A 21050-nucleotide genomic window follows, 5' to 3' on the forward strand; every position below is an offset into this window, starting at 1 on the left:
CTCCCATGTTGTGACATATTCTACAGTCATTTATTTTCCTTAGAGATGAAAAACTAGACTAGGAAAAAGTCTCCTCATCTAGGGAAGAAAAATTTTCCAAGGAACAGCCAATCTCTTCATTTGTCTTCTACATCCCACTGCCTTTCAAGGACATCAGTCCAGGAATTCTCTTCTCAGCATTATCAATCTTACCTCTCCAGTAGATTACTCCCAACAACATACATTCTCTCAACTACTTCACCTTAAAAAAAAAAAGAAAGAAAGAAAGCCCTCTCCTGACCTTACTTTCCTCTCCAATTACATTATTTTCCTTTCTTTAAAACTCCTCCAAAGAGCTGTCTCTACTCATTGTTTTCATTATTATCTCCTCTAATTTTCTTTTCAATCCACTGCAATCCAGCTTTCTACCATTTACTAGTAAAACTGGCCTCCAGCAAGCAATACGCTATAATCAGCTAAGCCTCAGTCCTAACCTTAACTGATCTAGCAACATCATTTGATATAGGTGATCCCTGTATCTCTGAAACATTCTTCCCTTGGCATCCAAACATCATATTCTCCTAATCTCCCACACTCCCATCCATGGGTGATCTTATTTAATGTCATGATTTTAAATATCAAATATATGTATAAATTCTCAAAGCTTCAGTCCAGGTACTTCCCCTGAATTCCAGGCGTGTGTGTGTGTGTGTGTGTGTGTGTGTGTGTAGACTGTCTCCTTAACATCCCCACTTAGAAGTCTATCAGACATTTCTAACTTAACATGCCCATTACAGAGTTCCTGGTCGCTCACAAATCTGCTCCTTCCCCAGGCTCTTATATTTTAGTTGATAGCCATTCTGTTCTTTAAGCTAAGGCCAAAAGCCTCCACATCCACCTTGGCTCATGTCTCTCAAATCTCATGAATCCATTAGCAAAACCTCTCAACTCTACCTTCAAAATGCATATATCCTTCTACCAGTCCAAACCACCACTACCTTTCACCTAGAATCTTATAAAAACCCACTAACATTCCTTTAATACTTTAGTTCCTTTCCCAAGATGCATTCTAGGCTGAGTTGTACTCCTAACCTAAAACCTTTAACTTTCTGAGATCCATCAGACTGTTATATAAAGACTAGCAGCTTCACAGGAAGGGCACCTGGGTGGCTCAGTCAGTTAAGCATCTGACTTTGGCTCAGGTCATGACCTCAGGGTCCTGAGATTAAGCCCCACATCAGGGTCCCTGCTCAGCAGGGAATCAGCTTCTCCCTCTTCCTCTGCCCCTCCACCTGTTCATGTTCTCTCTATTGCTTTCTCAAATAAAATCTTTAAAAAATAAAATAACAAGTTAAAAAGAAGAGTAGTTTCATAGGAACACTGGGTTCAACTAAGCACGTCACTAGGGATTGGAAAACATAATCTTTAAAGATTCTTCCAGTCCTAAAAAATTTTGAGCATTTATTAATTCCTATTGGTATATACACAGGCATTGGCTATACTACTCCCTGTACTTTCCTGTATTAAAAAAATTTTTTTTGCTAGACATTCATTTATGAAATAAGGGTGAAAAATAAAGGTGTAAATAAAGGTAAAAAATAAGGGTGTATCCAGGTCCCTGCTACAATATTAATGGTTTGAATTCTTCACAAGAACACCTCCTTATAATTTATTCTTCTATTATTAAATTACAAGTGTCATATTCTTTAACAGAATACATTACATGTGAATAAGAGTGGCAGACTATTACTAATGCTTATTATTAGCCCATCTTTTGGCTAATATGACAAAGATTATAATCACAGTTATGAGATATCATCTGTATAACCCTAACAATTATACTCAGGAAAAAGAAAAGCAGTTAAGAAGTTCACAGTACATTTAAAACACAATACTTCAGATAAATAAAGGATCTGCCAAACACTGAAAAGTAACTTTGATTTATAGCTTTCAAAATGTACAATCACTCAGCTGTGGCAAAATAACAACCCTTATAAGAATTTTCCCTGCAATACTTAATGCCTACAATTTTCTAATGAAATTTTTTGTTCAAATATGGAACTACATACATTTAGCAAGCCTAAAATACAAGTGAATTTTTTCACATACAAAAAAACATACTGCTTTATATGCTATCTTCTATGTTAAATCTAACTTTTGTTATTATATACAGTATCTATGTTTGAAAGCCCAGTTCAGTGATAATTTTATAGCAAAATGAAACTCCTCTGTTATTTTTTTCAACTGTTTTTCATTAGATTATTATTCTTCACCTAGTGGAAGGAAGGTAGGGCAAAGACTCAAATCTAGCAAAAAATTTTCAGTTATACTTCCTTCAGGTTTATCTATTAATTTGTAGGCACTTAGTAGTGTCCCTAAAATTACTAAACTACAGACAATTCAGTTATTAATTGAGCCTGCTAAAAAGAAGGCTGAGCCTGAAGAGGTGGTTATGTGCCCACACATACATATATTCACACATCAGAGTATATAATGCCTTCATTGCAAAGATTATAAAATGATATTGAAGCCTGTTAGAATATTTGACCTTATTTTCTCATATGACAGCTTGGAAAGTAACAAAATGTAAGCAAATAAAATGAATTATCACTAGAAACACTTCCCTATGTATATGTACAACTTACCTAAAGTCTTTGTGTTTGCTAGGAGAGCTTCCTCATAAGACAGTATATAATAAAGCACCAAAAGCTGTGCTGTGATACTGAAACGTTGATTAAGGCGGATGTTGTCACCCTAGAGGTAATATTATAAATAATTTAAAATATTGTTAAATTTCATGCGTACTTTTTTGATGGTAAAAGCGTTTAAAATAGGCTATTCAGTGTTACTGTTCCCAAGTTCAGATAAAATGAGAGCAACATTGCACTAAACTCAAAGACACAACTCAAAATTTAAATTTGAGATGGCACAGGCAATGAAAGACAACATGCTTAATCATCTTTAAGATTAAAAAAAAAAAAAAAAGACTTCAGTTGTTCCTTAACAGCAATTCCATCAGGCTGCTTCTGAAAAAGGTTTACAGGAGGCTCAAGTATTACCTGGAATTACCATGAAGAAAATAACTCCTGGGCAGCCCGGGTGGCTCAGTGGTTCAGTGCTGCCTTCAGCCCAGGGCGTGATCCTAGATCAAGACTTGATCCAGGATCAAGTCCCGCATCAGGCTTCTTGCATGGAGCCTGCTTCTCCCTCTGCCTGTCTCTCTGCCTCTCTCCCTCTCTGTCTCTCTCATGAATGAATGAATGAATGAATGAATGAATAAATAAATAATCTTTAAATAAATTAATTAATTTAAAAAAAGAAAATAACTTCTAAAAAAATATATTGTACATTGGAATACATTTGTGAAAAATACAACCATATTTTCCTTCTAAAAAATGGAGAAAAAAAATTTTTTTCAAATTTCCCATTTGAATCTAAGTGTATCGCAGATTCCCAAGAAGCTAAACAAATCTCTGTTGACGGTGTTGAAATGCCAAATAGTCCTTAGTTAAGCACACTCTCTGGGGCATTCTTTAGACTTTAAAAGGTAGCTCTTTTAAAGAATTCCTCAGAAAGTGCCTCTTCAACAAACTACTTGAAACTAATGCCATACTTGTAAATTTCATACGTGATCTGGAGAAATGTAATCCCATTTCAAATTCAGAACCACCTAGAAGTCCTCTAATAATCAAAGAAAAAATATGGAACAAGTCAGAAGAAGAAAAGAAAAATCAACTAATAAATGTAAAGAACTATTTTACCCCAATGACTCCTTGGAAAATACTGAGGATCTCCTGTTCTGTGACTGGCTGATTTGTGGCTTCTGGATTAGATTTCGATGCAGGAGTAAGAATGGAATTTATATACACATCAATCAGAGGAAGTAACTGAGGATGAAGTGGAGTAGAGGTCTCACACAGCTGTCTATAAATCCAGTCCTAAAAAAGGTTATAAGCACTCAATCAATTATGGCAATAAAGTAATTGAGGATGAAGTGGAGTAGAGGTCTCACACAGCTGTCTATAAATCCAGTCCTAAAAAAGAAGGTTACAAGCACTCAATCAATTATGGCAATAAGAAAAAGTGAAATCTAGTAAACACATACAATTTGACATGATTTATGAATCAGTAAAACTATTAACTTTTAGCAGTTACAAATAGATTACCCAGTTTCACAATTGTCTTTGATCTAAAAATATGAATTATTTTTACATCCTAATCAAGACTATTATTGTCTAGTGGAAGATAAATATAATTGATGAATTTGGATTTTGGGTTTTTAATCCATAATTTTTTAAGTAGTAGGAAAAATATTTTAAGTCCCTATTATATCTGTATATAGAGCACCATCTGTGTTGTAAAAGACCCCACAGCACAGAGGAATTTAGGGAGAGGGATAGTTCTTCATAGCAAATCCTCAGATTTTAAAAAATGGCTTTGGCAACCACTTATGGGAGACTATCATTAACTACACATGGATAGAGAACATGTGGATACATTGAGTGTGCATTCACTCTTAATCTTATCTGTTTCACTTGCTAAAAATATAAAGAAGAAGATACAACCTACCTGGAAAATAACTTTACTAAATCATGAAAACAATGATAAAGGTAATATATCAATGCATATATCGTTCATTGTTCTTTATAAATAAAAGAGTCTCTAGAAAACGCTCAGACGTCTTTACCTTCTGGGATTTATCTTTTTCTTTAAAAGACCTTTTAACTGTTTGGTATAGCCAACTATAACTGATTGAAAATATATCAAAATATGTATATTAGATGATAGTTATCCTTGGGACAAAAGTACAAATGCTGGTCATGGCTGATAAGCAATTTTGTCAGTTTGGTGAACAAAACCAAAGTATAGAAAATGGCAATTTCAGGATCCCTGGGTGGCTCAGCAGTTTAGCACCTGCCTTCGGCCCAGGGCAGGATCCTGCAGTCCCGGGATCGAGTCCCGCATCGGGCTCCCTGCATGGAGCCTGATTCTCCCTCTGACTGTGTCTCTGCCTCTCTCTCTCTCTCTCTCTCTGTCTCTCATGAATAAATAAAATCTTTAAAAAAAGAAAATGGCAATTTCACACCAAGTTTTAAGGAAATGGCCAAAAGGTATCATTAAAATTTTAACTGGATTAGTAATACTCTACATTTTGTCAATAACTTAAGAGTTACATTGTTTAAAAAAACTGAAATTAATGTCCTACTTACTATGTATAAATGATTAGTAACTGTATTTCATACATAAAACCGGCAGCAGAAGCCTATAAAACTAAAACAGAATTAGAAAAAAAGGAATGCCTGGTTGGCTCAGTAGGGTAGGCATCTGTCTTTGGGTAAGGTCATGATCTCAGGGTCCTGGGATCAAGCCCCAAGTCAGGCTCTCTGCTCAGCGGAAAGTGCTTGTGCTTTCTCTGTCTCTGACAAATAAATTTTTAAAATCTTAAAAAAAAAATAAAGAATCAGGGGAAAAAAATTAACTTGAGTTGTAGCTTCAAATATAAACGTAAGGTCATACTTTAATTGACACTTTGTGCTTGGTAAAGGAACGACTCCTTAGCAGCTGGTAAATACAATGAATAGGCAAAAATCCCGTAATGTTGGCACTCAGGTTGCTGGTGACAGGAACCCGAACAGCATGAGCTGTGACAACCTAAAAGGGAAAAATAGTATTAATACATATGATAAAACCAAATACAAAATTATTCTGAAAAAGGGAGGATTAGCAGGTAGAGTGTCAATTCTTAACACAAATGTGATCCTTAAGAATGAGTGAGAAAAACTAATTATTACATGATTTAATTATTTCTGGATGATAAAGCTGCATACATTTAGGGATTTGTAAAGCACTCTAATTTTTTTTAAAAATTTTAAACATAAATATGTTGACAGCAATATCAAGTTAAAAAAATGTAAAATCAAAATCTGGGCTCAGTGACTTTAGATAGGTCACTATCTTCTAGGCCTATTTTCCCATCTATAAAATGGGACAATACAGTCTTACCTGCCTCAAAAGGTTTTTGTGAGAGGGAAAAATTGCTTTGAAAAACATATGTGAATTATAAATTATCAATTCTTTATATGTGACATAAATTCTCTATATGTGATAAATATATAGGGATATAAATATATACATAAATAAAAATGGATTTTTATTATTCTTCTCATTGTGTCATGCATAGACCTCTAATGGTTTTCAAAGACCGTCTCCAACACTGTCTTCCAGTGAGTTCAAATAAATACATAAAAAATAACTTATGAATTTCCTACGTATTATTTGTGTCTGTTATGCGGGAGTGTATATATACTGAGAGAAAAAGGAAAGTTGGTATAGGGATGAGAATATTATTGTAAAAGAAGCAAAAATTATGCCTTCATGAGCATTTTCAAATATCTCATTTTTTCAGACATATGTTTCAGACATATGTTTTTTAAATTGACAAATTAAACTGGGAATTAATTTTAAATTTCAGAGTTGTATCTTTTGCTGAAAAACTAAAATATCCATAGGCTTAACCCATGGACAAAAGTACTGCGGCCAAATAAGAACACATAAATACAAGAATAAAGAATTAAGGGGCGCCTGGGTGGCTCAGTCGGTTAAGTATCCGACTCTTCAATCTCAGCTCAGGGTCATGAGTTCAAGCCCCAGTTTAGGCTCCACACCCAGCCTAATTAAAAAAAAATTTTTTTAAAGAATAAAGAATTTAGATTCTAGTTTATAATTTAGTTAGAAATGAACATTACAGCCTAAAAGTTTAAACAGGTCTCTTTTTATTTTTCTCTGACAAACCAAATGATTACCCCATGTGAGATCCCTACCATTAATACTGAAGACCATATTCTTCAGCATTTACTCAACATCTCCAAAATATATAAATCTAAAACATGCTTTTGTATGTAGTAAGTAGCTTTAAAAGCAAACTTTAAAAGGGATTGTTCTTTACAGAGTTTTAAAGATTAAATAAACCATCACTAAAAACTACAAAGGAACAGAAAAAGACCACAGTATCCTTTTAAACTGATATACAAGTTTTCCCCAAAAAAAGTTATAAAAGAAAGTTACAGAAGTACCTAAAAATAAAGTTAAAAGAAGTACCTGCTCAGTAAAAATTTCCTGTGTGAAGATAGTCTTCATCCTGCTCAAGGAACTTGGCTTAATTACAATCTAAAACAACCAAAAAAATTCTAATAGCATGTAAAAATATATGAAGTGCTTTTCTCTGATAAATGTATTATCTAAAATGACTATGATATGTAAAATTAATGTTCAAATACTCTATTTTAAAAGTGGCTTCAGGCACCAGGATGTCTCAGTTGGTTAAGTGTCCTAGGATGGAGTCCAACATTGGGCTCCCTGCTCAGTGAGGAGTCTGCTTCTCCCTCCTCCTCTACGCTTCCTCCCTCTCATGCTCTCTCTCTTATGCTCTCTAATAAATAAATAAAATCTTTAAAAAAAAATAGCTCCTCAAACCCTACATTGAAGTGTGTTTTTCCTCAGACATACAAAAGTACTTAGTAAATATTACTATCAACTTTTCAAGTCAGTGGGAAGAAGTGGATTATTCATCAATGAAGGTAAAACAGCTATCTTCCAGGGGAATAAATATATATATATATATATATATATATATATATTTATATCTGCACACATGATACTATACCCAACATGAACTCTAAGTGTACTAAAAATTTAAATATGAAACACGAAGCCACAAAGACACTGTTAAGAAAACATAGGTAACTGTTTCTTTAAATCTGAGAAAAGAGAATTTTTTTTCATTTAAAACATTTTTTTTTTTACATTTTTTCTTTTTTTAACTAATCTCTATGTCCAGCATGGGGCTCAAACTCAACCCTGAAACCAAGAGTCACATGTTCTACCAACTAAGCCAGCCAGGTGCCCTCCCTGCCTTTTTTTTAAGATAGTATTTCTAAGAGTAACATCAAAGTAGGAACCATAAAATAAATACTAAATATAGTACACACACCAAAAAAAAATAAGTTTCACATGGCCAAAAAGGACTGAGAAGAATCAATTGCAACATACTGTACTTCTCCACTGTTAAAGACACTAAGGAAAATAAGATATGCTGATTTAATAGTAACTTTTCAAGAAAAAAAGTGGGGAGAGGGATTACTACCATATTACATTACAAATCACCTAACTGTAAAATAAAGCCCCATTTCAATATCGGATAAAATATGTGTCTTGAAATCAATGAAATATGATACATAAGGCATAATGGCATATCATTTATATATGAATTCTGAATCAGTGAAAGGATAAATAAATAAAAATCCCTATAGGAAAATCAGGACATTGATAAACCTCTTCACAAAAGAAATGAACCAGCCAAAACACACAGATTTTTAAACTACAAAGAAAAAAAAAAAAAACCGTATGAATTAAAAAAAATAATTAAAACTACAGTTTCACTAGTAAACGATGAAATGAAAACTAAGTGAGAGACCATCTTTCATCAATCAAAGTTATAAAGATTAAAAAGAATGGTATGCCCACTGATGGTGAGAGTCCAGTTAATTGGTACTCTCATTCACTGATAAGAACAGTTAAACTGATATAATCTTTCTTAAAGGTAATCTGGCAGTACTCATTAAACATCTTAACATCATCATATTCTTTTGCTTAGTGACTGCCTTCTAGAACTTTTTCCTAAGGAGATAATCCAAATAGTTTTTTTAAAAGACTTTATTTATTCATGGGAGACACAGAGAGAGCAGAGACATAGGCAGAAGGAGAAGCAGGCTCCCTGTGAAGAGCCTGATGCAGGACTCGATCCCAGGACCCTGGGATCATGCCCTCAGCCAAAGGCAGATACTCAACCACTGAGCCACCCGGGCATCCCAAAAAAGGGGGCACCTGGCTGGCTCAGTTGGTAAAGCATGCAACGCTTGATCTCAGGATCCTGAGTGCAAGGCCCATGTTGGGTGTAGAGATTACTTAAAAAAAAAAAAAAAAACAACTGTTTAAAGATAAACATATTTGAGCGTCTATGTTGTATTTACATAAATAAGGATAACCATCTAAGCCCTATCCAGAAATTAGCAAATCTACATGGCAAATAAGAAAGGATCCATTAGAAAGTCATGATTGGTATATAAGATGTACTATGTTACAGTCAATGAAAATGATATTGTATTACAACATTTACTGATGTGAGGAAATATTACATAGAAGTTCTTTAAATCACAAAATACATATATCAATATAAAGAAAGAACAGACACAAAAAAAAAAAAAAAAAAAAAAAAGAAAGAACAGACACAAGAGTGTTAACAGTAGTATACTTGATGTCTTGAACAATGAAATTATATTCTTCCTTTCTTTTGTGTTTTTTAAGTTTTCTATATTTTGAGTTTTCCCAACTTTCTATCTTGAACATCTTTTATTCTGGCAAATAAATGTTTTCATAATATGTATTTTTTTCTAAGAGCTCCAGATTAATTTCAAACTATTAAACTGAAATTACTTCAAAATGGAAACAAAATATACTATATACTACAAAAAACCACCCAGTTTAGAAATACTTTCCTTAGAGAAAAGATAAAAGAAAATTACCTTCATCCCCAAAGTGGAACAGACCAAGTCAATGATAGCACTAAGTTGATTGCTGTGAAAGTACATAGCAACCAATAACAACATCTCCCCAAAAGAAGCAGACACGCCAGAAGTACTGTTGAAACAAAAGAGAAAATGTAAATTTCCAAAGACAATAAGAAACACTAACTGCAACAAATGAAGTCATCTTACCTTTCAAAATAAGCTTCTTCTTTTATCATCCAACTTAGCCACACTACCATTAGCTGCTCCTGTTCGGGTGTACTATAGAAAATATGAAAAAGTCACTGGTTTGAATCAGATTTACAGGCAGAGAATGAGAAAACATTCTGGAATTATTTTTAGCAGAAATTATTTTTTCCTTCTCTATTCTGAAGTATCAATTCAAATTAACTGCTTGTTGAAATGGCCATTAACTGTCATTGAAATATGAAGTAGTTCCAAAGATGAAGAATAAGGGCCTTTGCTTTTTTTTATGAATGTGAATAGTCAAACCCTCTCAAAGGCTTAATTATTGCATTTGCAAGTTGGAGAGAGTGAACTTCTTCTCCTTTTTTTAGAAAAGTCAAGACTTTTTGGGATAAAATAGTAGAAGAACTGTATGAATGGTTAATATTTCTTTAAAAAAATATTTTATTTATTTATTCATGAGAGACACAGAGAGAGAGGCAAAGACATAGGCAGAGGGAGAAGCAGACTTTATGCAGGCAGGGAGCCCAATGTGGGACTCGATCCCAGAACTCCAGGATCTCGCCCTGAGCTGAAGGCAGGCACTCAACCACTGAGCCACCCAGGCATCCTTGAATGGCTAATATTTCATTCAGAAAAAAATCCAGTGTTTAAAATAGTCGTCAAAAAGTCACAAACTGAGTAGTAGGGCTGTAAAAAGGAAAATAAAATTTAATTTACAGAAACACTTTGAGTAGAATTCAAAATTATAGAGAAATAAGTGATCACTATTCAAAGAAAAAGAAAAATGAGCCATGGGCTCATCAGACATAAAAAATTATTATAAAAACATACCAAAACATTTTTAAAGGGAATGCCTAGATTTCCATTGAAAGGTACAAGTCAACTTTGACTTATGAAAATAATTTTGATTTTCTACTTCATTGCAAAGTAAATGGATAAAAAAAGCAACTGAAAAGCCTGCTATCCCAAGCTAAGAGAATTTGAAAGGTCATTCTGAACTATACTTAAACCGTTTCACTAATAAAAGCATTAAATGGTAGAAAGATAACAGCCTTTAGAGCATGGCAGAGCTCAGTAGGAATCCTATCTCTATTAATCACTGGTAATGTGATCTCAAACAAGGAATTTAAATGATCCTTCTAAACTTTAGCTCTCCTGCGGCCCTGGTTACCCTGGAAGAAGCAGAGGCTATGGAAGTGGTGGACAGGGTTATGGAAACCAGGGGAGTGGCTATGACGGGAGTGGCAATTATGACAGCTATAAAAACGGAGGAGGCAGAGGGCTATGGCAGTGGTAGTGGAAGCAACTTTGGAGGTGGCGGAAGCTATAACGATTTTGGCAATTACAACAATCAATCCTCAAATTTTGGACCCATGAAAGGAGGAAATTTTGGAGGCAGAAGCTCTGGCCCCTATGGTGGTGGAGGCCAATACTTTGCCAAACCACGAAAACAAGGTGGCTATGGCAGTTCCAGCAGCAGCAGCAGCTATGGCAGTGGCAGGTTTTAATTACTGCCAGGAAACAAAGCTTAGCAGGAGAGGAGAGCCAGAGAAGTGACAGGGAAGCTACAGGTTACAACAGATTTGTGAACTCAGCCAAGCACAGTGGTGGCAGGGCCTAGCTGCTACAAAGAAGACAGGTTTAAGACAATACTCTGGTGTATGGGCAAAAAACTCGAGGACTGTATTGGTGACTAATTGTATAACAGGTTATTTTAGTTTCTGTTCTGTGGAAAGTGTAAAGCATTCCAACAAAGGGTTTTAATGTAGATTTTTTTTTTTTTTTGCACCCATGCTGTTGATTGCTAAATGTAATAGTCTGATCATGACACTGAATAAATGTGTCTTTAAAAAAAAAAAAAAAACTTTAGCTCTCCTATCGAAAAATACAGATAGAAATACCCACCTTCCAGAAGTGATGAAGATTAGAGATAATATTTAGCAATTACTTTAGGTAAAGAGAAAAGAAAGCACTTCATTTTATTACCTGATTTCACACCCTCCTGAAACTCCAAACTACATTAAAAGGATTTTCCTAAAAGGCATAAATGCATAAGATGATGCTGAGGGACAACACAAAATACTGGAATTGACAACACATATAGAAGAGTGGTAAATAATTTAGTAGATCCAAGAAAGCAGAATACTAAACTGGCAGGAGGGAAAAGCCAATCCACTTAATACCACAGAATCGCCAAAGAGCTCAGGAACTGAGAGCTCCAGGCAGTTGTGGGATGAAGAGTGAAGACAGATGAAGTTAAAAAGGTCAGCAGTCTATATAAGTAGTAGACCTCCAAATCACTTCCTCCATTCTACACAAGTAGATGGTTCCCCATGCCCCAGCAGAGAGAAGACTGGAGATTTGTGTTCTGGACATGGTGAAAGAGGGAGTCTCTGAACTGAGGAAGAACCAGGGCTATCTGGGACACCATTCTAAAAGTAGAATTATGTGAATAATTATACTATAGGTTTAGATCTCCTAACCTTTAACCCCTACTTTTTAAATTTTGCTTATGGGTTTTCTTATCAGGTCTTTATCCTCAACGTAAGGCAAGAGTCTCCTCTAAGAATCTGGTAAGCCCAAGAGCTTGCCAAAGAGCCACCTATGCATTAAAATCTTCAATCTGCTTGTTAGTTTCTTACTCTTTTTTTTTTTTTAAGATTTATTTATTTGAGAGAGAAGGGGGGAGGGAGGGCAGAGGAAAAGAATCTAAAGCAGACTCCCCACTGAGCACAGAACCTAATGTGGAGATTGATCTCATGATCCTGAGATCATGACCTCAGCTGAAATCAAGAGCTGGACATTAAACTGACTGAGCCACCCAGGCACCCCTTCTACTCTTAAATATAAACAATTAAGAATGATCAAAACCCTGAGAAAAGTTTCTGACTTAAAAAATAGAGACCCAAAAAAAAAAAAAAAAAAGTAAAAAAAAAAACTTAGAGAAAACCAACAGTACTAATAAAACCTCTTCAATCATTATGATTGGGATGCCTGGGTGGCTCAGTGGTTGAGCGTCTGCTTTTGGCTCAGGGCGTGATCCTGAAGTTCTGGGATCAAGCCCCATATCAGGCTCCTCGTATGGAGCCTGCTTCCCCTGTCCCTGTTGCCTCTCTCTCTGCCTCTCTCTATGTCTCTCATGAATAAATAAATAAAATCTTAAAAAAAAATCATTATGATTAATTTCAGAGAAATCATGCCACACTATGAAGCAACAGCTACCGTACAGAAGAAATATCCAGAAAACAAAAAAGAGCTCTTAGATGTCAAAAATGACAGAGAATTGGAAGCTCAAAACAAATCCTTGAAGATACAATGAGCAGTATCTTTTCAGAGTGATAAAATGTTCTAAAATTAAATTGTGGTAATGGGGGGATCTCTGGGTGGCTCAGCAGTTTAGCGCCTGCCTTTGGCCCAGGGCGCGATCCTGGAGACCCGGGATCGAGTCCCACATCGGGCTCCCGGCATGGAGCCTGCTTCTCCCTCCTCCTGTGTCTCTTCCTCTCTCTCTCTCTGTGTCTATCATAAATAAATAAAAATAAAAATATTTAAAAAAAAATTGTGGTGGGATCCCTGGGTGGCGCAGCGGTTTGGCGCCTGCCTTTGGCCCAGGGCGCGATCCTGGAGACCCGGGATCGAATCCCACGTCAGGCTCCCGGTGCACGGAGCCTGCTTCTCCCTCTGCCTGTATCTCTGCCTCTCTCTCTCTCTCTGTGTGACTATCATAAATAAATAAAAATTTTAAAAAAAATTAAAAAAATTAAAAAAAATTAAAAAAAATTGTGGTAATGGTTGTACAACTTTGTAAATATACTTAAAACTATTGCATTGTACACTTTAAAATGGGCAAGTTTTATGGTTTTATGGTATGTAAATAGTCTCTCAACTAGGCTGTCTGGTTTTTTTTTTAAAGTAGAACAAGACAAATATATAGAAAACAGGAAAGGATATGAAAATAAAAAATATGAAAATAATAAATAAATCATTTTAGGAAGTCCAATATCCAAATAAAAGAAGGTTTTGGACAGGAAAAAGTCCTATATGGAACATTACCAACATATTAGTTTAAGAAAATTTCCTAGAACTGAAGAGTTCCCAGGTTAAAAGGGTTTACTGAATACCTAGGACAATAGATAAAAACAGGCATATCATCCAAAATTTTCAAAATCCTAGGGACAAAAAGTTAATCCTGTCTCCATAGTTTTAAAAACCTAGGCTACACAAAAAACCAAAAATCAGAATGTCATCAGACTTCTCAATAGCAACACCAGAAGTAAGAAGACAATGCAGCAAGACTTTCAAAATTCTCAAAGGATATTATTTCCAACTTTAAATGATAAACCCTATGAAACTATCAATCAAGTGTCAAAGTAGAATAAAGACATTTTCAGAAATACCCGGTCTGAAAATAACTGATCTCCCACATACTCAAACTAAAGAAGCAAAATGAGAAAGCAATTTAAAAAAAAAAAACTATGTTGGGGTGCCTGGTTGGCTCAATCAGTAGAGCATGCAACTCTTGATCTTGGGATCATAGGTTCAAGCCCCACACTGGGTGTACTTATTAAAAAATAAAATCTTAAAAAAAAAAAAAAAAAAGAAAAAGAAAAAAGGAGATATAAGATGTAGCAAGCAGGAGATCCAACAAAGGAGATATGAAGCAAGTCCTAAAAACAAGAGTGAAGAGCAATTTCAGGATGAGAGCTGAAAAACTCATTAGAGAGGTAATGAGTTCAGAGAGTCAGAAGAGACTTCCTCAAGACAATGAAACTGACAGAATAAGAAGTATGAACATCTTGAGAGAAGGTTCAGAATGGCAGAGTTTGAGGTTGCATTAATGTTAAGTGCACAGAACAAAGAGCCAATGAAAAATAAACAAAATGCCAGATAATTATTAAGGTAAAAAAACAAGTTTTGCAGAAGAAAAGTTATCATCTACTATATGGCTGAGCCTCCAATAATATAATATGAACAACTACATATTTGTCAAAGCAAAATTGCAATATAACTGTTCTGGGAGAATGGGAAGATGAGAAGGATATGTAGATATGGTGGGAGAGGGAAGAGAAAAAAGAGAACTAATTCCTCACCTTTCATGTAGGAAATCAATTACTCCTAAAATTAAAAAATTAAAAATATAGCAAACACAAACGTTATTTAAAGATGTGGAAGTAAAAAAACAAAAGAATCAGCTATAAGAACTTAAAGAAGTTGAAAGAAGTTGCCTTGAGGGAAAGGGAAATAGGAAGGAAGGGAATAGGGACTGCCATACAGTAGATGCTACTGACACAATTTACTAAAAGATAATACCACTGTCCATACCTAGACCATTTTTTTTAGTAAGCTCCCAATTAATGCTATACAAGCATTTTAATAAATAAACAAAAGCAGACCTTCGGAAAACAGCACAATCTATGTAGTAAGGTACCTGACAAGTGTAGAAAAGGCCAGCAGCATACAAAAGGAGAGTGAAACAAAGCGAACCCCAGCTGGGGTAGCAGGAGGACGACTTGTCATCAACTGCAGCAACTGCTCAGCTTCTTCCTCAGTTGGTCTAAAAAAAACGGATATATTATTAGGCTTTATTTTTCTTATGTTGAGAGAAGAAAGAAGAAAAAAGGACATCTCAAGAGTTTAATTTTTCTGAAATAAATTCTGAGCTTTCTGATGATACCTTTCTATTTATAAAATCTTTAAAATCTTAAGTCATTAAAAGCAAAACTGCGGAGCTTACAACCAGTGCTTTTTCTCAAACACAAACACAAGCAATCCTCACTTGGCACAGTAGTGTGGGACCATAAAAATAACCATGCAAGCCAAAACTCTGCATCAGGATCATAATAATAATCAATGGGGAAAGTTAACTGTTTGTGACCTTGAAAATCTGTCAGAACATTAAAAACTTTGTCAGTCATAATGCATAAGTGAAAAAAATAGCAAATATTTATATAACTGAAAATACACAAACATTGGGAATTAAACTATTTTCTTTGTAAAAAAATTTTGCAAGAAATAGTTTGAAAAGCCCTTGCTTTCTTCTCCTTTATATCTTATAAAGTGGAGTGAATCCCTTTCTTAAGCCTTGATGAACCATCATATCTCTTTCTAAGTTTGGATCTGAGATTCCTTTAATGTGGAGATTTTTGTCAGCATCACGTCCTCTGGGACTTCGTTTTTTTTCCACAATGACTTTCTTCATTCATGTTGACAAGGGCACCTTCACTACGTTCATCAGCTACCTATCTAGGGTTTCTCAAATGGCAGCAATGTCAACATTGTCATGATCAGCTGTTCCATTTATGATTGGTTCAAATGCCACTTCCAGTATTACCACTTTTTCTTTGCTACACATTCATTTCTTGTGGCCAATTCCTTCTTTCAATTATGTTTGTCAAATGACATATGGGTTTATCACTGAGACAAGGCTACCATATAACTATACGCTTTCCTGTTTGTTCACCAACTAATAGATGGGCAGTAAACAGTCACCAACAACTTTAAAAGAAATGATAGGATTAGTCACTGATCATGATGTGCATGTTATTTACATAGTGACTAGTGGTTTGAAGAGCTCTGACAAAGTTTGTACCTTATACAGCCATTTGACTAATGTATCATGGTAACTAATACATTAGTTGTTGAGAGAGTGGTCTTATTTAACTTAGCCAACACTAAAGTCGTGGTTAGTGAAATTCAACTTATCAGAGACATGCAAAGTGAGGACTGTATGTATAACAGTTGAGGACATTATTCAAAAGGATGTAGTGCAGTGACTGAACAAGAAACCTTATGCTTAATAATTACAACATAGCAATTTTAAATAATCTGTGATCTCAGTTGCAAAAGGAAACAGGAGAGATTTACTTGAACTAGCTGTGAGGGCTAGGTAAAGTATCATTCACAGATCATTCACTAGAGTCAAGTCAAGCTGCGGTAAAGTCACAGGTTTTCTTTAACTGCTCTGGCTCCTCCCATATACACATGATTATATTTACAATCTGGCAAAAATAGATGGATACATCCAACCCAGGAATGTTTTTGCCTTAGGACTTCATTCCTGATATAGGCCAGCCCACTGCCTAAACCTAGTAGAAAACCCAAATCCTCAGAATAAGAGGCCTTTGGCTCACTTTCTTGGGATTAGAAACAAGAAAGTAAAATGATAAAAAAGGTAAAATATCAAATTATTGAATACTTGAGTCCAGCGATCCCCATCAAAGCACAGTACAGACGTAAGAGTGCACTGGCTTTCACAACATGCTCTTCTTTCAGCCCCGAATACACAGACACATTGGGCTCCATCTCCACATCAGCTTCTTCCACAATGCGAGTACTTCTTACTGTGGGAAGAATGCCCATCAACTCCAGAAGAAGCTGCCTTCTCATTTGCCAAAGGACAGAACTACTGGTCTCTCTTTTTCTCTGTAAAAAATATGGACCACAGAAGGAAGGAAGAAAGCATAGAGTACTTATTAAGTCAAAAGAATGTTCAAATCAAACTCCTCTGTTAAACATTTGAAATTGATCCCATTTGAAAAGGCTGTCATAACTGCAACTCCAACAAGCAAAATCAAAATTCACTGACCCCTTTGAGGAATACTCTACTCACCTTAAAAACTGGATTGGCTATACAGAAAGTACTAAATTAATGATAATTCAAGTTGTAAAATACCATTTAAATGGTACTTTCAAATACATAATAACTAATGGAGTTATCTTTGACACAGCACAAATTACTCAGATGTTGGAGATAGAATATCTTGGGTTTAAACAATAGCTTTGCCATTGATTATGTACACTTACCTCTCTGAACCCCAATTTCTTTAATGACAAGGAAGTAATTATTTTATTAATAATATATAATTCCGAAAGCTATTGTAATTAGGAGTTTACAAGTCTATCACCCTCATAGTGCTTCAGGAAGGGATAGCGTCTCAGGCATCTATTACTTGGCAGAGCCTACCCCTGTAGCCTGACATATAGCAAGCATTTAATATCTGTTAAATAGATGAATGAACAAAGGTAATACATATGAAAGCAGTACTAAGAACACCTGGGTGACTCAGCAGTTGAATGTCTGCCTTTGGCCCAGGGCAGATCAAGTCCTGCATTGGGCTCCCTGCAGGGAGCAGCCTGCTTCTCCCTCTGCCTGTGTCTCTGCCTCTCTCTCTGTGTGTCTCATATAAATAAAATCATAAAAAAAAAAAAAAAAGAAAGAAAAGAAAGAAAGCAGTTCTAAACTGTAAAGAATTAGGCAAATGTTAGTTATTTTTAGGATGTTTCTAAGTAAAATATGATAAACCTGCTTTAATAGCATTAGGCTCAAAGAAGAGAAATGTACTGCCCACAGAGGATAATTACAAACAAGATGAGCATACCAAAGTGCCTCACACAGTGCCAGACATATAGAAGGTATATAATAAATGTGAACACCCTTAGAAAGCAAAGTTTAAAATTAGTTCTCAAATGGGCCAGAAATAAGCAGAATTTGGATACAGAATATATGAGGAGCCAGTAGCATACAAAATCGCCTGGAGGACTAGGCAGTACCCATGTTACTCTAATTCACTTCAACAAGATAAAAATCAGTCTGCATAGGGTCCTTCATTGGAGCTCTAGTCACAGAGTTATCAGGAAATATTTTTTGAAAAAGTAAAGTAAAAAAAAAAAAAGAAAGAAAGAAAAAGTAAAGTATTTTGCACTTAAACACTGTTCCAAAATATAATATTCATCAATGGATGAATGAACAAATAAAATGTGGTATATACATAGAGTAGACTATTATTCAACATTGAAAAAGAAATCCTGATATATGCTACAAGGTGCATGGATTTTGAAAACATTATGCTAAGTAAAACACGCCAAACTCAAAAAGAGAAAATACTATGTGATTCCACTTACATGAGGTACCTACAACATTCAAATTCATAGAGACAGAAAGCAGAAAGAAGCTACCGGGGGCTGGAAGGAAGGAGGAATGGGGAGTTATTGTTTAATGGGTATAGAGTTTCTGTTTGAAATGATGAAAAAAGTTCTGAAAGTGAATAGTGATGATGGTTGCAAAATATTGTGAATGCCACTGAACTAGACACTAAAAAAAGGATTAAAACAGTAAATTTCATGTCATCTATATTCTACCACTATATATATACTAAAATTACAGACTATAATAACATATTTTGATGACCTACTACAGCAGTTCTCAGGAGTCTAACCCAAAACCCTAGAGATTCCCAAAACTCTTTCAAAGGGTCCAAAGGTCAAAAACACTTCATTGAACATTACTGACCATTTCTACTCTTTTCTCACAAGTGTACAATGTCGTTTTCCAAAGGTTCTATTAAGCCAGACATTAAAGAGATTTGTAAAACTGTAGAACAGTACCACTCTTCTCACTAAATTTTTGGAAAACTTGGTTATTTTTCATTAAAAATGTGTTCACATTTAATATGGTTATTATTATTTTTAACTGAATTAAGTAAATATTTCAAAGTTTTCAGTTTTCATTTCTAATATGGTAAATAGCAACAGATAAAAGTACATAAACAAAAGTTATTTGGTACTCTCCATAATTTAAAATGCCAGGAGTTCCTGAGACTAAAAGTGTGAGAACCACTGGTCTAATGACATCATTCTAAAAGTGTTTCTTCGTCTTTTACTAGTTGCCAAAATATCCTGATTCTTAACCTATAAGATTTTTAATCCCTTACCTGCTGTCCATTTCGGATAAAAGTTCCAAACCAAGTCCGGACTTTCGCATTTGTTCCAAGAAGCAACCCACTAACAAAACAAACCAAGTCACTCACTCCATCTTCACTAGCTTCATTTTTAGTATGATCCAATGTCAAAGCCACTCCAAGGCCTGGCAAGTGACATTCTTCCACCTAACACAGCAAAGAAAACAAACTGAACTCAGTATCATATCAGGCCACTTCAGAGTTTAGATGTTTTAAAGTTTCTAAAGTTTAGGAAAAAGACATATCCCAAAACATAAAAACCCAGAGAAGAAGGTACTAATACATCGAATATAATTGTAATTCCAAATCTCTACAAAATTCTAAAATCATCCTGGGAAAGTTCTTGATAATACAAAGGCTTTTGTCTCATAAAAATAATAAGATGTCCTACCACCATCCCTCGAACTTTGAGGGCCTGAGAAGGATTCATTTTACATAAGAAGCGTAGGGCATCTGTCCTGCGCCTTCCTCCAAGACTTTCTTCATCTTGTCGTTCTCCATTTTTTATCAGGCCCCTGCAAACTGAACATTTAACAGCCACTATTACTTTAAGCTTTCAAGTAAGATGTTAGCAACAATTTCCTCAGCCTTTGAATTAATGTGGAATAGACATTATAGAAGAAAGCAATTAGAGAATTTGAAAACCCAGTAACAGAACACTGGTCAAAATTTTAAAAAAGAGTGAAAAGAGACTTAAAAAATGAACAGTGACCTGTAGAGCAATAATATCACATAGTCAAATATAATTAAGGTCTCAGAAAGAAAAGGAAAATGGAAGACAAAAATATATGTAAAGAAATTTTTTCAACTTTGATGAAAATTATAAACACAGAAACTCAAGCAGGATAAACACAAACAAAATCATATCAAGACCCTGGAAAAGATAAAATCTTAAAAGTAGCCAGAAAGAAAAAATAAAGTAGCCAGAGAGGAAAAAAATTAAAAAACATTATATACAGAGGAACAGAAACCAAAACTACCACAGACAACAGAATGACATCTTCAAAGAGCTAAAAGAAAATGTTAACCTAAAACTTTATACCCAGTGAAAAGTATCTTTCAAGAATGAAGAGAAAATCAGGGTTTTGTTTTGTTTTTTCAAATTAAAAAAAGCTGGAAAGGGGCACCTTACTCAGTCTGTAGAGCATGTGACTCCTGATTTCCGGGTTAAGTTCAAGCCCCACATTGTGGGTAGAGATTACTTAAAAATAATTTTTTTTAAGATTTTATGTATTTATTCATGAGAGACACAGAGAGAAAGAGAAACAGAGACACAGGCAGTGGGAGAAGCAGGCTCCATGCAGGGAGCTAGATGTGGGACTCGATCCCGGGTCTCCAGGATCATACCCTGGGCCGAAGGCAGACACTAAACCACTGAGCCACCCAAGGATCCCCTAAAAATAAAATCTTTTAAAAAATAAAAATAAATAAGATAAATTTAAAAAGCTGGAAAAGTGTGTTGCCAGTAAACCTAAACTGTAAGACATGTTAAAGAAAGTTCTTCAAGGGATGCTTGGGTGGCTCAGAAGGTTAAGCGTCTGCCTTCAGCTCAGGTCATGAT

General features: G+C 35.0%; 1 protein-coding gene across 6 annotated transcripts in view; it reads right to left on the bottom strand.

Moving 5' to 3' along the window:
* Positions 1 to 21050, bottom strand: part of INTS2 (integrator complex subunit 2) — a 52785-nt gene that overhangs the window by 21436 nt on the left and 10299 nt on the right. For 5 of the 6 annotated variants that reach the window (XM_041726564.1, XM_041726566.1, XM_041726560.1 and 2 more), the window contains 10 exons: positions 19881 to 20011; positions 19463 to 19636; positions 16948 to 17174; positions 15181 to 15306; positions 9753 to 9824; positions 9561 to 9675; positions 7078 to 7146; positions 5497 to 5631; positions 3741 to 3917; positions 2625 to 2733 (listed from right to left, as the gene is read on the bottom strand). In XM_041726564.1, coding sequence (XP_041582498.1) covers positions 2625 to 2733; positions 3741 to 3917; positions 5497 to 5631; positions 7078 to 7146; positions 9561 to 9675; positions 9753 to 9824; positions 15181 to 15306; positions 16948 to 17174; positions 19463 to 19636; positions 19881 to 20011 — 1335 coding nt within the window. The remainder of the gene's footprint in view (positions 1 to 2624; positions 2734 to 3740; positions 3918 to 5496; positions 5632 to 7077; positions 7147 to 9560; positions 9676 to 9752; positions 9825 to 15180; positions 15307 to 16947; positions 17175 to 19462; positions 19637 to 19880; positions 20012 to 21050) is intronic. The other variant, XM_041726565.1, reaches the window with a different exon arrangement.

This window comes from Vulpes lagopus, chromosome 12, assembly GCF_018345385.1.
Source record: "Vulpes lagopus strain Blue_001 chromosome 12, ASM1834538v1, whole genome shotgun sequence".
Taxonomy (NCBI): Eukaryota; Metazoa; Chordata; class Mammalia; order Carnivora; family Canidae; genus Vulpes; species Vulpes lagopus.